At 39.4% G+C, this 14,477-nt stretch overlaps 1 protein-coding gene across 2 annotated transcripts in view; it reads left to right on the plus strand.

Moving 5' to 3' along the window:
* Positions 1 to 13,518, plus strand: part of LOC132379621 (inactive carboxypeptidase-like protein X2) — a 188,616-nt gene extending 175,098 nt beyond the window's left edge. For both annotated transcript variants that reach the window (XM_059947753.1, XM_059947752.1), the window contains exons 13-14: positions 4,700 to 4,799; positions 8,518 to 13,518. In XM_059947753.1, the coding sequence (XP_059803736.1) occupies positions 4,700 to 4,799; positions 8,518 to 8,768 (351 nt within the window). In that variant the 3' untranslated portion in view covers positions 8,769 to 13,518. The remainder of the gene's footprint in view (positions 1 to 4,699; positions 4,800 to 8,517) is intronic.
* The last annotated feature ends 959 nt before the right edge of the window (positions 13,519 to 14,477 follow it).

Below are 14,477 nucleotides of genomic sequence, written 5' to 3' on the forward strand. Positions count from 1 at the left end.
TTTTGGCAGGAATAATCTAAATAGAACATACAGGGTAAATGGTAGGGCATTGAGGAATGCAGAGGAACAGAGAGATCTAGGAATAACAGTGCATAGTTCCCTGAAGGTGGAGTCTCATGTAGATAGGGTGGTGAAGAAGGCTTTTGGAACACTGGCCTTTATAAATCAAAGCATTGAGTACAGAAGTTGGGATGTAATGTTAAAATTGTACAAGGCATTGGTAAGGCCAAATTTGGAATATTGTGTGCAGTTCTGGCCACCGAATTATAGGAAAGATATCAATAAATTAGAGAGGGTACAGAGACGATTTACTAGAATGTTACCTGGGTTTCAGCACTTAAGTTACAGAGAAAGGTTGAACAAGTTAGGTCTCTATTCATTGGAGCGTAGAAGGTTGAGGGGGGATTTGATCGAGGTATTTAAAATTTTGAGAGGCATAGATAGAGTTGACGTGAATAGGCTGTTTCCATTGAGAGTAGGGGAGATTCAAACGAGAGGACATGATTTGAGAGTTAGGGGGCAGAAGTTTAAGGGAAACACAAGGGGGTAATTCTTTACTCAGAGAGTGATAGCTGTGTGGAATGAGCTTCCTGTAGAAGTAGTAGAGGTCAGTTCAGTTGTGTCATTTAAGGTAAAATTGGATAGGTATATGGACAGGAAAGGAGTGGAGGGTTATGGGCTGAGTGCGGGTAGGTGGGACTAGGTGAGATTAAGAGTTCAGCACGGACTAGGAGGGCCGAGATGGCCTGTTTCCGTGCTGTGATTGTTATATGGTTATATGATTGCCAAGAAGACAAGTGGACACCCAGTCGAATGGCTGCCAAAACAAGACCACTGATGTACACAGCTGATGTTCAAGATCGCACATGGAGACGTCATGTGGACCAGAAACTGGATGCTCAACTGAAGAACACACCTGTCGATTGCATCCCACAAGACAGAGAGATTACAGTCACTGGACTTACTCTTCATGTGACACCAGAAACTGAGAATGTTGCCTTAGAAAAGGCACATACCAAACCTGATGCCACTCCACAGGCCCAGAGGTGCAAAGAGCACTTTATCATTAACAAGATACCTGCAAAACCTGATGCCACTCCACAGGTTCCATGGCACTATCCTGAAAGAAACAGAACGTTGCCCACAAGACCGAATGTTTAGAACTGTGAAGTTAGTTATAGACTGTTACTATGAAAGCACGTTTACTTGGTATGTGTTTATGAAAGGAAAATTGAATGTTTTGTACATATATATATATATGTTATATATATTTATGTTGCATTAATCTAAAGGGGGAGGAAGTGTAATATATGCCCCCCCCCCCTTAGCATTATGTATTCATCTCTTGTCTGCACAAGCACTGTTCTCTATGCATGCGCATTGTTCTCACTCTCACTGCAATGTGAATAAACCAGTTAAAGCCATCTCCCACATGTGTGCTTTTACTTAATTGAGGTGTAGTTGTGCACAGACACAAGAGTCACCACATCACAGGAAAAATAGGAAAGTTAAGCAAAAATTTTCCACTTTCAATATCATTACCTGCCCCATTAAATTTAAAAAAATTAAAAGCACCTACCTCCAATGTAAATTCATAGAGGTTGCATAAGTTTTGTTTGCTGTGGCAAAAAATATCCATTGAAGTAAAAGGTTAAGAGTCTAAAACAAAATTTAAAGATTTCATACTGTGTTTTCTTAAAAATCTAAGATTGAATTTTCATTTTGTTTCACTTGGTTTGCTACAATTTAGTCATTTAAGAGGTTAGTTGGTTATGGTCCTGAGGTACACCAAGCACATTGGCAGGGGATGACATAAAGCTGTAAGTTATTTTTAGTCTTCAGCAAATGGCAACTATTGTTTAGGGATGTGACAACGTTGTAACAGCATTGCCATGTTGAGTGGAGACCATTGCACACTATGACTGTGGCCCATACGCTCATCCTAGTCCAAAGATAGATACAGTCTTTGGGATGAGTCAACAATTCATCTGCTGCATTTGACACACCTTCTAACACTTTCTTTCCTGTACAGAATGCTCAGAGCATAATTAACTTTATCTTCATTCTTCTGTTCAGTAAATCAGATGATGATAATTGTGTTTCAGTTGTGCAGGCTCGCCGCAGTAAGTTCAAGTAAGCTTCAGCTAGTTCCAAGCACTCAGGCAATGCAGAGTGTCAATTCAAATTGTCAACTACAATTTCTCTTTGTCTTCGCAGATGCTGCGTGCCCCGTCGAGTTTCTCCGGCAAATTTTGCTCTATATTGTTTGTTTTCTATATCTATGATGTATTCTGCACTAACTGTGTGCTGCAATTGGAATTAGTAGCTCCTGAAGGGCAGACCCTGTAAATCAATAAATATCTACAATATAGAGGCCATAAGATATAGGAGAAGAGTTAGGCCATTTGACCCATCAAGTCTGCTGCACCATTTCACCATAGCTGATCCACTTTCCCTCTCAGCTCCAATCTCCTCCCTATACAGTATCCCTTTATGCCCTGACTAATCAAGAATCTATCATCCTCTGCCTTAAATATACTCAGTGACTTGGCTTCCGCAGCCACTTGAGGCAACGAATTCCATGGATTCCCCACTCTCTGGCGAAAGAAATTCCTCCTCAGCTCCATTCTAAAAGGACACCACTCTATTCTGAGGTTGTCTTCCGGTCTTAGACTCCCCCAATATAGGAAACATCCTCTCCACATCCACTCTATTGAGGCCTTTCAACATTTGATGGGTTTCATTGAGGTCACCCCTTAATTTAGACTTACATTTTTAACAAACTTTATAACTAATTGCAGTTGTGACAATTATTTCTGCCATTTGTCTGACGTTTACTCACCACAACCTATTTCTTTTGAACTGCTCTTGATATCAGGCATCAAGTAACTGCTTTTTGCATACCATCGTCCCATCAGTATACCATAAACTTAAATGCCAAACATAATAATGGGTTAAAAACTTTCTTTCTAATTTGTGAATAGAGAACTCTTTCCTCATTAATTCTGACACCCATTTATACTTAAATCCTTACGGAATGACAGTCCTTTTCAAAGTGCGCACACTTTAAATGACGGCATTAAAAATTAGCCGATGCCTTGCATTTTAAAGTAGAGAAATGGATCCACTGTAGAGCATTTCTCCATTTTCTCAGGAGTAAATAGGAAAATATGGAACTTCCATATGTTTTTATTTTGATGTGGTTCTAAGTAATTTGGAAGTAATTTTCAAAGAAAGGTGGATTTGTGATAATGACACATCCCAAGGGAATGACCATAAAAAAGCACAAAGCTTTCAAAGATGCAAGATTACATTGATGAGTAGTAATCCCTTGCAATTCCTGCAGGACATTTTTTTCATCAAGGTAAAATTATAGCTATTACTTTATCTTTCACACTCTGCCCTGCTTATAAATCAGTGTGTTTATATGCAGTAAAGATACAGGCCAATATCTCATAATATTATGATGCTGTAGAAAAATATTACTTAGGAATAATTTATTACTGTACAATTATTTTTGATTTACCAAGGTGTTGAAGTGAATGCTTTTGCTTTATGATAATAGGATGCGTAACATCTTGGAGGTTTGAAGCCTGACTATTTACTGGAGCTCAATCTACATTTTAGGATGAACATGCTGATGTAGTGTCTGCAGAAATAATTAACAATTTGAACCTACTAATACCCAATCGGTTATATATATTGCTCCTAAGGCTTCTGATTTTTTTTGGGGTGAAATCCAATAGTAATTTCAAATCCTTACCCTTTGGTCTTGGAAAGTACAGTGTATCTGAATTGGATGAAAAGGACCATTTCATAACCTTACATGTTGACTGTGGGTATTCCCTCACGAGATTGGATTTCTATGAATCTGACTAAAGATCTGCATACATTCTCTTTGTTCTGAGTGTAGAGGCACGGAACTAGCTCAGAAGTGCCCTCGTCAATGTGAAAGATGAACTTAGCAGGATCAGTTCAGGGTCTCACTTGCAGCATCACTTCCACTTCATCAGGCAGTGAACAGCAGATTGATGAGATCTGTACCATTCATTTAGAGGGTCACAAGTTCAAATCCCAGCACAGCAGCCGAGGAATTTAATTAAAGGAATCAAATAAATCTGTACATTGGCTTTACTTTCACTTCATTTGTGCGTGTTACTTCTTGGATATTTCTAAGGGAGTTCTTTCATTTTGCCTTGTATCAAATCAGGATATTTGTCATCTGTTCTAATATTTCCCTGCACCTTCCTGTGCCTTGTTACATTTCATTTTCATACATTTCTCTGCACCCACTGCAAACATGTGTTCTAAACCAAAACTAATCTCAATCCATGTATATTCATGACTGTGTTGTCTGTAGAAGTCCCTATTGCAAGCAGTATTTTGTACATGATTAACACCAAATATAACCGCAGAATATTTGAAGGGATTAATCTTAAAAAATGAACATTCATATCATTTCATATATATGTGCACAAACAATAATAATTTGATGTATATAACAGTGGTAAAGATACTTTCCCCCTATCTCAGTGTACAGAATATTCCATTCCACGATAAAGTATATTTAAGACTTGCCTGAGGTGTGTGATTAGATGAATGGCACATAGTAGTTAATAACAGTCACAAGATATATAAATGTAGAAGTGTTACATTTCTATTTTTGTTGATTTCAGTATTGATATTTTATCATAATTAGGTTCATCGGGGTATCAAAGGTTTAGTGCAAGATAAACACGGAAGAGGAATTCCAAATGCTGTGATATCAGTTGAAGGCATAAATCATGATGTTACAACAGGTAAAAATTAACCTTTTCTTCAAGGAAATCAGACCTAAATATATAAGTAAGCATTAAATTACATTAATTTATGCAAGAAATACTGGCTTGGATTTCACAGACATGAGAAAATGTGCAGATGCTGGAAATCCAACGCAAGACACACAAAATACCGGAAGCCTCAGCAGGCCAGGAGCTTCTATGGAAAGGAGTAAACAGTAGATGTTTTGAGCTGTGATACTTCATTGGGACTGGTGAAGGGTCTCGGCCTGAAACGTTGACTGTGCACTCTTTTCCACAGATGCTGCCTGACTTGCTGAGCTCCTCCAGCACTTTGTGTGTGCTGCTTTGCTCTAGAGTTTGTAATAGGGAGTCAGCATAAATTTCATATAATCAACAAAAACTCTCTGAGTGATAACTATCTGAGTTGTTGGTAAAAATAGCCAATCAATTCAGATAAATATATTTCCCACTCAAGTAAGCAGAATGCGTCAGAAGTGTAATGGCCCAATATCAGGCAATTTGGTAAAGAAATGACTTTTCATCAATGGCTCTCAGTGTGGACCTCTGCAGCTTCATGAATATCAGAGCGGAAAGTGAAGTGGAGTTTCTGCATCATCACTTTTCTAGCCGCCCCTGCTCACCGTCCTCCTGCCTCTGACCTGACTATTCCCTGAGAAACGGGGGAAGTGAAATTTCCTCTCAGTTTTTCAACGACATTGACTTTAGGGAATAAACTGAAACTCAAGCAATTTAAACAATTGAAGGACATAAAATATTCAACAAATATATCACAGATTTCTTGGCAAATTAAAACAAAAGATGAGTATATTCCTTATTGATGTAGATGGAATAAAGGTGGAATAAAGGAAAAAGGGGAATATCAGATGAAGTAAGACTTCCTAAAATGGTAGTGAGAGGTTATTGTATATGATCTAAGGTTGGGTGAGACTACAACTAGAGGTCATGGGTTAGGGGTGAAAGGTGAAAAGTTTAAGGGGACATGAGGGGAAGCCTCTTCATTCAGAGGGTGATGAGAGAGTGGAACGAGCTACCAGTGCAAGTGGTGGATGGAATTTTGATTTCAACATTTATGAGAAGTTTGGATAGGTACACTGATGGGAGTGGTATGGAGGGCTATGTTCTGAGTGCAGGTTGAGGGGACTAGGCAGTTTAAATGGCTCAGCACAGACTTGATGGGCCAAGGGCCTGTTTCTGTCCTGTAGTTTTGTACAACTCTACGTATAAAGTTATATTTTCAACCTGGTTATTTTTATGTGTATTTGAAATCAAGTTAATTGACATGGTGCACTTAGCTTTTACTATGTGTTTGCCTATTTGAAATCCAATTAACAATTGTTGCTGTGCAATTTGTTAGGCAGTTGTATGGTGTGCTGGCCTTCATTTATCAGGGGATCGAGTTCAAGAGCTGTAAGGTAATATTGCAGCTCTATAAAATTATGATTAAACTACACTTGGAATATTGTGTTCAGTTCCAGTTGCCCCATTATAGGAAGAATGTGGAATTTTAGGGAGTTTGCAGGGGAGATTTACCGGGATGCTGCCTGGATTAGAGGGCATGCCTTTTGAGGTAAAGTTGAGTGAGATAGAGCTTTTCTCTTTGGAGCAAAGAAGAATGAAAGGCAACTTCACAGAGATTAAGGGAGACATTGATGGAGTGGATGGCCAGCAACTTTTCTTTCTAGGACGGCAATGGCCAGTACCAGTGGGCACCTACCTACAGGAAAAATGTATATGGTTGAAAGAGTAAAGAGAAAATTTACAAGGATGTTACACCTGAGTTACATGGAAAGATTGTAACATAGAAACATAGAAAATAGGTGCAGGAGTAGGCCATTCAGCCCTTCGAGCCTGCACCACCATTCAGTATGATCATGGCTGATCATCCAACTCAGAACCCTGTACCTGCTTTCTCTCCATACCCCCTGATCCCTTTAGCCACAAGGGCCATATCTAACTTCCTCTAAAATATAGCCAATGAACTGGCCTCAACTGTTTGCTGTGGCAGAGAATTCCACAGATTCACCACTCTCTGTGTGAAGAAGTTTTTCCTCATCTCGGTCCTAAAAGGCTTCCCCCTTATCCTTAAACTGTGACCCCTCGTTCTGGACATCCCCAACATCAGGAACAATCTTCCTGCATCTAGCCTGTCCAATCCCTTTAGAATTTTATACATTTCAATAAGATCCCCCTCAATCTTCTAAATTCCAATGAGTATAAGCCTAGTCGATCCAGTCTTTCTTCATATGAAAGTCCTGCCATCCCAAGAATCAATCTGGCGAACTTTCTGTGTACTCCTTCTATGGCAAGAATGTCTTTCCTCAGATTAGGGGACCAAAAACTGCACACAATACTCTAGGTGCGGTCTCACCAAGGCCTTGTACAACTGCAGTAGAACCTCCCTGCTCCTGTACTCAAATCCTCATGCTTTGAATGCCAACATACCATTTGCCTTTTTCACCGCCTGCTGTACCTGCATGCCCACCTTCAATGACTGGTGTACAATGACACCCAGGTCTCGTTGCATCTCCCCTTTTCCTAATCGGCCACCATTCAGATAATAATCTGTTTTCCTGTTATTATTGTATAGGTTAGGACTCTATTCCTTGGAAAATAGAAGACTGGGAGGGGATTTAATAGAGGTATACAAAATTATGTGGGGTATAGATAGGGTAAATGCAAACAGGCTTTTTCCATGAGGTTGGCTGGGACTACAACTAGAGGTCATGGGATAAAGGTGAAAGATTGAAAGTTTAAGGGGAACATGAGGGGAAACTTCTTCACTCAGGAAGTCGTGAGAGTGTGGAACAAGCTGTCAGTGCAAGTGGTGCATGTGAGCTTGATTTCAACCGTTCAGAGAAGTTTGGATAGATACATGAATGGTAGGGGTATGGAGGGCTATGGACCAGGTGCAAGTCAATGGAACTAGGCACTTTAAATGGTCTGCCATGGATTAGATGTGCCAAAGGGCCTGTTTCTGTGCAGTACTTTTCTGACATCTGTATGACATCTGTTGAAGGTAAATGGAGAAAAGGATTAGGGGACATATCAGAGGTATGTGCCTGAAACCGTCTCCTGTAGGTGCTGGTAGAGGCTAATACATGGGGGGCATTCCAAAGACTTAGATAGGCACAAGGATGTAAGAAAAATGGAGTGTAATGCGCTGTGTAGGAGGGAAGAGTTGGATTGATCATGGAGTAAGTTTATATTGGTTGGCTGAAAATCAAGAGGCTGAAGGGACTGTACTGTGTCGTACAGTTCGAGGTATTGCTTCATATTCCATTTATACGTATGTTTGAAATCTTGTCAATTAACATGCATTGTTTTATGCTAAGATTAAACTGCATAGAAAATAACCTGTGTAATCTACACTTTCATAGGGAAAACTAAGTTTACCAGAGGCACAGTACCGTTAGACCCATTCACCAGTAAGGCCTTCTAGCTGTCAGTTGACAATATATAAACGGGCAAGCCAAAAGTCAGACAGTATGCTATCAGCCACTTCAACCATTATAAAAATATTGCCGTTTCAAAAGAAATTAAACTTCTAGCACTACAACTGATTTTGAAGAGCAATCAAATACATGTTGGGTTGGCAGCCAAGTATCAGCACCTGTCTCCCTGTTGAAGACGCAGTGTGAAGTGTGGTGTCACAGTTGAAGGTTGTAGTGCGTTAAATCAGCGTAACCTAATACTGTGGATGCGTCTCTTGTTGCAGCTGCTGACGGGGACTATTGGCGACTCTTAAATCCAGGCGAATACAAGGTCACGGCCAAGGCTGAAGGTTACTCGAGTGCAACCCGAAGCTGTGAGGTGGGATATGACATGGGAGCAACGCCGTGTCACTTTGTTTTGGCCCGGACAAACCTGTCAAGAATTAAAGAGATAATGGAGAAATTTGGAAAGCAGCCAATTAATCTGTCACTTAAACGATTAAGACGAGTTCGGCACAGACGTCGCCAGTTGTAGGAACACCTCCCATGGAAATCCTGACCAATACAGACTTCTCTATATTGTTACATTGCGAGATGTTTTATACAAAATAATGCATTCTTTTAAAGTACAAGATGCAATCGATATTTGTATTACCTGTGACTGCAGCATTCATAGAACATATGCAACTTTTACATTATTCAGCACTTTCCAGCATGATATACCACACAAGACCACACTTACATAGGACATTTGAACTATTATTGTTTGGAAACACTAGCCCCCTCTAACAGAGACTATATTGGTTTAATTCATATATCACAGAAGTTTATCCCTTTAGCTTTTCTCCATATAAAGTCATTGAAAAGTACAGCCCCTTGGCTCATCTAGTCTGTGCCAAGTCACTTAAACTCTTTACTCCCATTGACCTGCACCAGGACCATAGCCCTCCATACCCTTCCCATCCATGTACCTATCCAAACGTATCTTACATGTTGAAATCCAGCTTGCTGCACCACTTGCGCTGACACTTGTTCCACACTCTCATCACCCTCTGAGTGAAAAAGTTTCTCCTCTTATTACCCTTGAGCATTTCACCTTTCACCCTTAATCCATGACCTCTTGTAGTAGTCCCACCCAACTTCAGTGGAAAAAGCCTGCTTACATTTACCTTATCTATACCCCTCTAATCTTCTCTCAATCTTCTACGCATCAAGGAATAAAATTCTAATCTATCCAGTTTTTCCTTATAAGTCAGGAACTACAGACACAGCAAAAAAACTTGTAAATTTTCTCTGTACTCTTTCAACCTTATTGACATTTTTTCCTGTAGATAGGTAACCAGAACTGTACACAATACTCCAAATTAGGCCTCACCAATGTATCAATATGTTGAAAGAGTTTAGTTTATTACAGAGTTATGAGCTGTACTATAAATAAATAGGAATAAACATAATAGACTTGCGAGGAAAGACCAGCTGACTCTGCAAGCCTATTACATTTGATGGCATAGTCATCATGGCTGAATATGTTCTCTGTGCCCTAACTCTGCCAAGGTCATGCCAGAACCCACATAACATAATCAAAACAAAAGTAGACACAGTAAAATAAAATTACTTTCCAGCTCACTCAGTTGATGAAACTAAGCCGGGGTTTAGCATGTACCAAATACTATCTGCATGGATACTTACTTGGTATATAGTTTTGATTGTTCCATTTAATATCAGAGAATGTATACAATATACAAGAAGACCATCAAACACCCAGTGTGCTGGGGAAAAAAAAACAAATCATGCAAACAATAAAAGTAAGCAGGTATGTAAAATTCACAAAAGTGAGACCACAAACGTGAAGCCAGTCATCACTGCAGCCAGTTCCAGAGCCTGTCAATTGCAGGCTACATCTTTAGTTCTGTTTGATTTGCTTGATTTTGCATTTATCTAAATTGAACACCATTTGGCAATCTGTAAGCCAGTCCTTGAGCACATCGCGATCTTTGAGATTTCATTGCTCTTTACTACATGATTCACTCTTGCTCAGATTTTGGAGTATCCACATATATACTTTCCATACTGTGCCCAGACCATTAATCAAAAGAACACCATGTAACAGGTTTAATACCAACCCTGGCTCTGCCACTAACAACATATCTGTGGACTGAACTGAATTTGTTCAGTAGAAACCTTTGGCTGCAGCGCTGGAGCCAATTCCTAATTTGGTGCAAATAGTTTTACTAATGTAGTCATGTGAAGCAGCTTAGGGAAGGCCAAGTATACTTAAGACAGAAAATGATAGATTTTTGATTAGTCAGGGCATGAAGGATTATGGTGAGAAGGCAGGAAACTGGGGCTGAGAAGAAAACAGATTGGCCATGATGAAAACCATAAAATATAGGAGCCGAATCAGGCTATTTAGCCCATCGAGTCTGCTCTGCCATTTCATCATGGCTGATCCATTTCTCTCTCAGCCCCAATCTCCTGCCTTCTCCCCGTTATCCCTTCATGCCCTGACCAATCAAGCATCTATCAACCTCTGCCTTAAATATACCCTAAGACTTAGTTTCCACAGCTGCCTGTGGCAACAAATTCCATAGACTCACCACTCTCTGGTGAAAGAAATTCCTCCCCATTCTAAATGATCGTCCTCTATTCTGTGGCTGTGTCCTCTTGTCTTAGACTCCCCCGCCATAGGAAGCATTCTCTCCGCATCTACTCTGTCGAGGCCTTTCAATGTGATTTCCCCTCCCCTCCCATTCTCATCACTTCCAGCAAGTAAAGGCCCAGAGCCATCAAACACTCCTCATACGATAAGCCTTCCAATCCTGGATATCGTCTGGTTCTTGACTATTTTTTGCAAAGATGCCTCCATGCAAGCCTAAGCTCAAGCGCAGGGAATGGTTAAGCAATCAAACATTTAAACAAAATGAGGAAAAATATCATGTATTAAACATTTAGGTCTGCCCAACAAACTTACCGACAAATTACCAGATTTTTTTTTTTGGTGTGATGCTTTTCTGTAGGAGCTGCAACATTATAGAATTATTCACTGAAATTGTTAAAGTCCTGTGAACACTTCAGTTATATATTTTGGTAATAATATCAAAGTACTCTTATACAAATATATTTTGTTTAGTTCTGGCTGCAGATATCAGCGATCTAGACCTGTTTCATTGCCATACGTTCTCAGGTCACATAGCAGAACTCCATTTCACTGGAGAAATTTCACACGTTCTTCAAATTGCTGCCAACAATGCAATTAGAAATCTGTTTTGATCCATCATTCTCGTAATAAATTCTGAAAGAGTACAGAGAATTGCAGTAAATGCCCAAATAAAGGAAGCATTCATTTTCTGTAAACATAATTCTTCAGGACCTAATTGACCAGCCGACCTACAGCTGCTCACAAATTGCAATATAAATTCTATCTCAGATGCCCTAACACTAAATTGTGATGATCTGTGTAATATGTGAAAAGCCAGCAGCAAATACATAAACAATATATGGTTTGCAAAATATGAAGTATGCAATAATTTAAAGAGTTATGTACCACATTATTTTAATCTATCTAATCATCGTCTTTATTGGTTCTGACAACATGCCAAATTCCAAGCTCTAATTGCTTTCAGCCAAAAGCAATTGGGCAGACAAATATGTCTCTAGTCAGCATTTCTAGTTGTACCAACTCTGTGCATGAAGTCAATTGAAGCATTGGATGGGGGACGTGAAGAACCAAGTGGTGCCCATTGGTGCTCCAACCATTGAAACCGAACGGAAAAAATTCTCGCTTTTCAAAATAGAGACTATTATCACCGAATGAATCTGTGCTGCAATAAATGTCAGAAAATTGGAACAATGGAGTACGTCATGAAATAATCACAGAGGTTAAGTTTAACTTTTAGTTTGAACCACAGAAAAGCTTTTAGACCATAAGTTGATAAGATATAGGAGCAAAATTAGGCCATTTGGTCTGTCAAGTCTGCTCCACCCTTTCATCATGGCTGATCCATTTTCTCTCTCGGACCCAATTTTATGCCTTCTCCTTATAATCCTTCATGCCCTGACTAATCAGGAATCTATCAACTTCTGCCTTAAATATACCCAGTGACATGGCCTCAACAGCAGCCCATGACAGCAAATTCCACAGATTCACCATTCTTGAGCTCAAGACGTGCCTCTATTTTGAGACTGTGTCCTCTGGTGTAAGCTTCCTTTTCACAGGAAACATCCTCTCCACATCTACTCTATCGAGGCCTATCAATATTCAATAGGTTTTGATGAGGTCACCCCTCATTCTTCTGAATTTCAGTGAACAAAGCCCGGGGCCGTCAACCACTTTTCATTAAAAAGCTTTTGACTGACTGATGCATCCACTGTGCTCATGCTGAAATAATCTCCGTGGAGAATAATTGTTGTGCATTTATTTCTTATTCGGTTTCATCAGTGTACTGACAAGTGTTTTGGGACTGGAATCCCCTTTTAACTGACCTAACACAGACAGCGAGCTCTGTTAATGCTGAGACTCACCTGATGCAAGGCTATTCATTATTGAGTCGCATACCCACTTCCTGTACCTCACCATTGCTGGATTCCAGCACAGATGTTCCACCCTTTTCTATCAGGCACTGAATGATCCAGCAGGCTGTCCTTATAACGAGAGTGCTTAAAAGTGATTGAGTATTATTTAGTTTTAATTAATGTTCTTCTAAAGAGCAGGGTATTATATTCCAAGCCCCACAGGCAGTACCTCCACCCTGATTCCAATCGCCATATGATTCAAATTTCCTTCAGGCCCAGTCACTCATTGACTTAGGATGTGAACCAACAATTGTTCAGTGCACTGATCTGATAACTCTCAGTGTGTGGGCAACGTTACCTTTGCTACACTTAAAGTATTCAAATTGTTCTGTGCACCAAAAGTCGCCCATGTTGAGAAGGAATGAAATTAAATTTAAGCTAAGAAATTCTGAAGTAAACTGGTGAACTGGTTGTGTCTCAAGCCCAAATGGAAGTTATTTCGTCTCTATCAATCATATCAATTATGCTGCCAGTTTGGTTTGAAATTAGAAAACACTTTCTGATTACTAAATGAAATATTTGGAACATTTTATTTCCTTGATGATCTAGTTTTATTTTACACGTGCTATTTTGAGAAGAGTAGCTGTTTTTAAAATGTAATTCTTCCACCAATGTTCTCCCTCCAATCTAATACTTCTAAATCTACTTGTCCCCTTTCCACTCTCTTTTCCTTAACCGGAAATTCTTTCCACTGTCGCTTCAATCTTTAATTACACGTCACTCTGTAACAGGAGGTCACTCTGAAAACATGGATTCACAGCTCTCTTTGCCCTTTACCAGCTTGTACGCAAGTGCATCTACTCTGGTATCCTACCCTATGATTTCTTTGGTTTCCATCCTTTGCACTTCATTATTGGTTATAAAGTTATTTTTCTCTTCCCCTCTCTTTTCATAATGATATCTGCCACCCAGCAGCTCGAGGGGACCTGTCTATTTGTTTATTTTCTGCATACACCCTGAGGCTAAAGGTACACTGCTTTTGGTGGGATGGAGAAGGAAAAACAGTTCTTGTGCAGAAGCTGGAGCCAAAACCTTGCATTTTAGGAAGAGGTGGTGAGGAAATGGAACTGTAGCAGCAGCTGGAAGAAATTATTTTGAGAAAATATGAAAAGGTAGCATTGTTTTTGTTCAAATTTACTTAAGGCAAAAATATAAAAATAACCATAATAATTAGTTAGAAGCAGAAAAATGTCAGGCACTGGTTAACACAAATAAAAAGTTTTGCAATGATTTTCAGGGTAAATTTTCAATGGATCACAGAATAATATTTGAGTAATGATTTTATCGGTAAATTCGATTTTAAGTATTCAAACTAAAATGCAAACCAAGTTTGCTTTAGATCTCACAAGTGGAAGAATGGACAGTGAGTGGAGGTTATGATCCACTGAAAGACATTTCCATGCTAGTTGTAATCTTAAGATGGCGTTACTTCCCTTTACTGAAATGCTACATTAAAGTCATTTTTATTTAAGCCTTTGTCATAACTCTGATTAAAAAGTTTGGTGTAGATGCAAGCTTAAAGCTGATAGTAAACCTTGGAGTTTATGTGTACATGAAAAGTTAGCAGCATTTTCCAAATCACCTTGATTATTTTAGTTGTTTACAAACAATGTTTTATTCTGGCTTGGCAAGTAAGCAGAGTGTAATTTAAACATTTTTATTGATGTGGCTG

Source organism: Hypanus sabinus, chromosome 22, assembly GCF_030144855.1.
Source record: "Hypanus sabinus isolate sHypSab1 chromosome 22, sHypSab1.hap1, whole genome shotgun sequence".
In the NCBI taxonomy this organism is placed as follows: domain Eukaryota; kingdom Metazoa; phylum Chordata; class Chondrichthyes; order Myliobatiformes; family Dasyatidae; genus Hypanus; species Hypanus sabinus.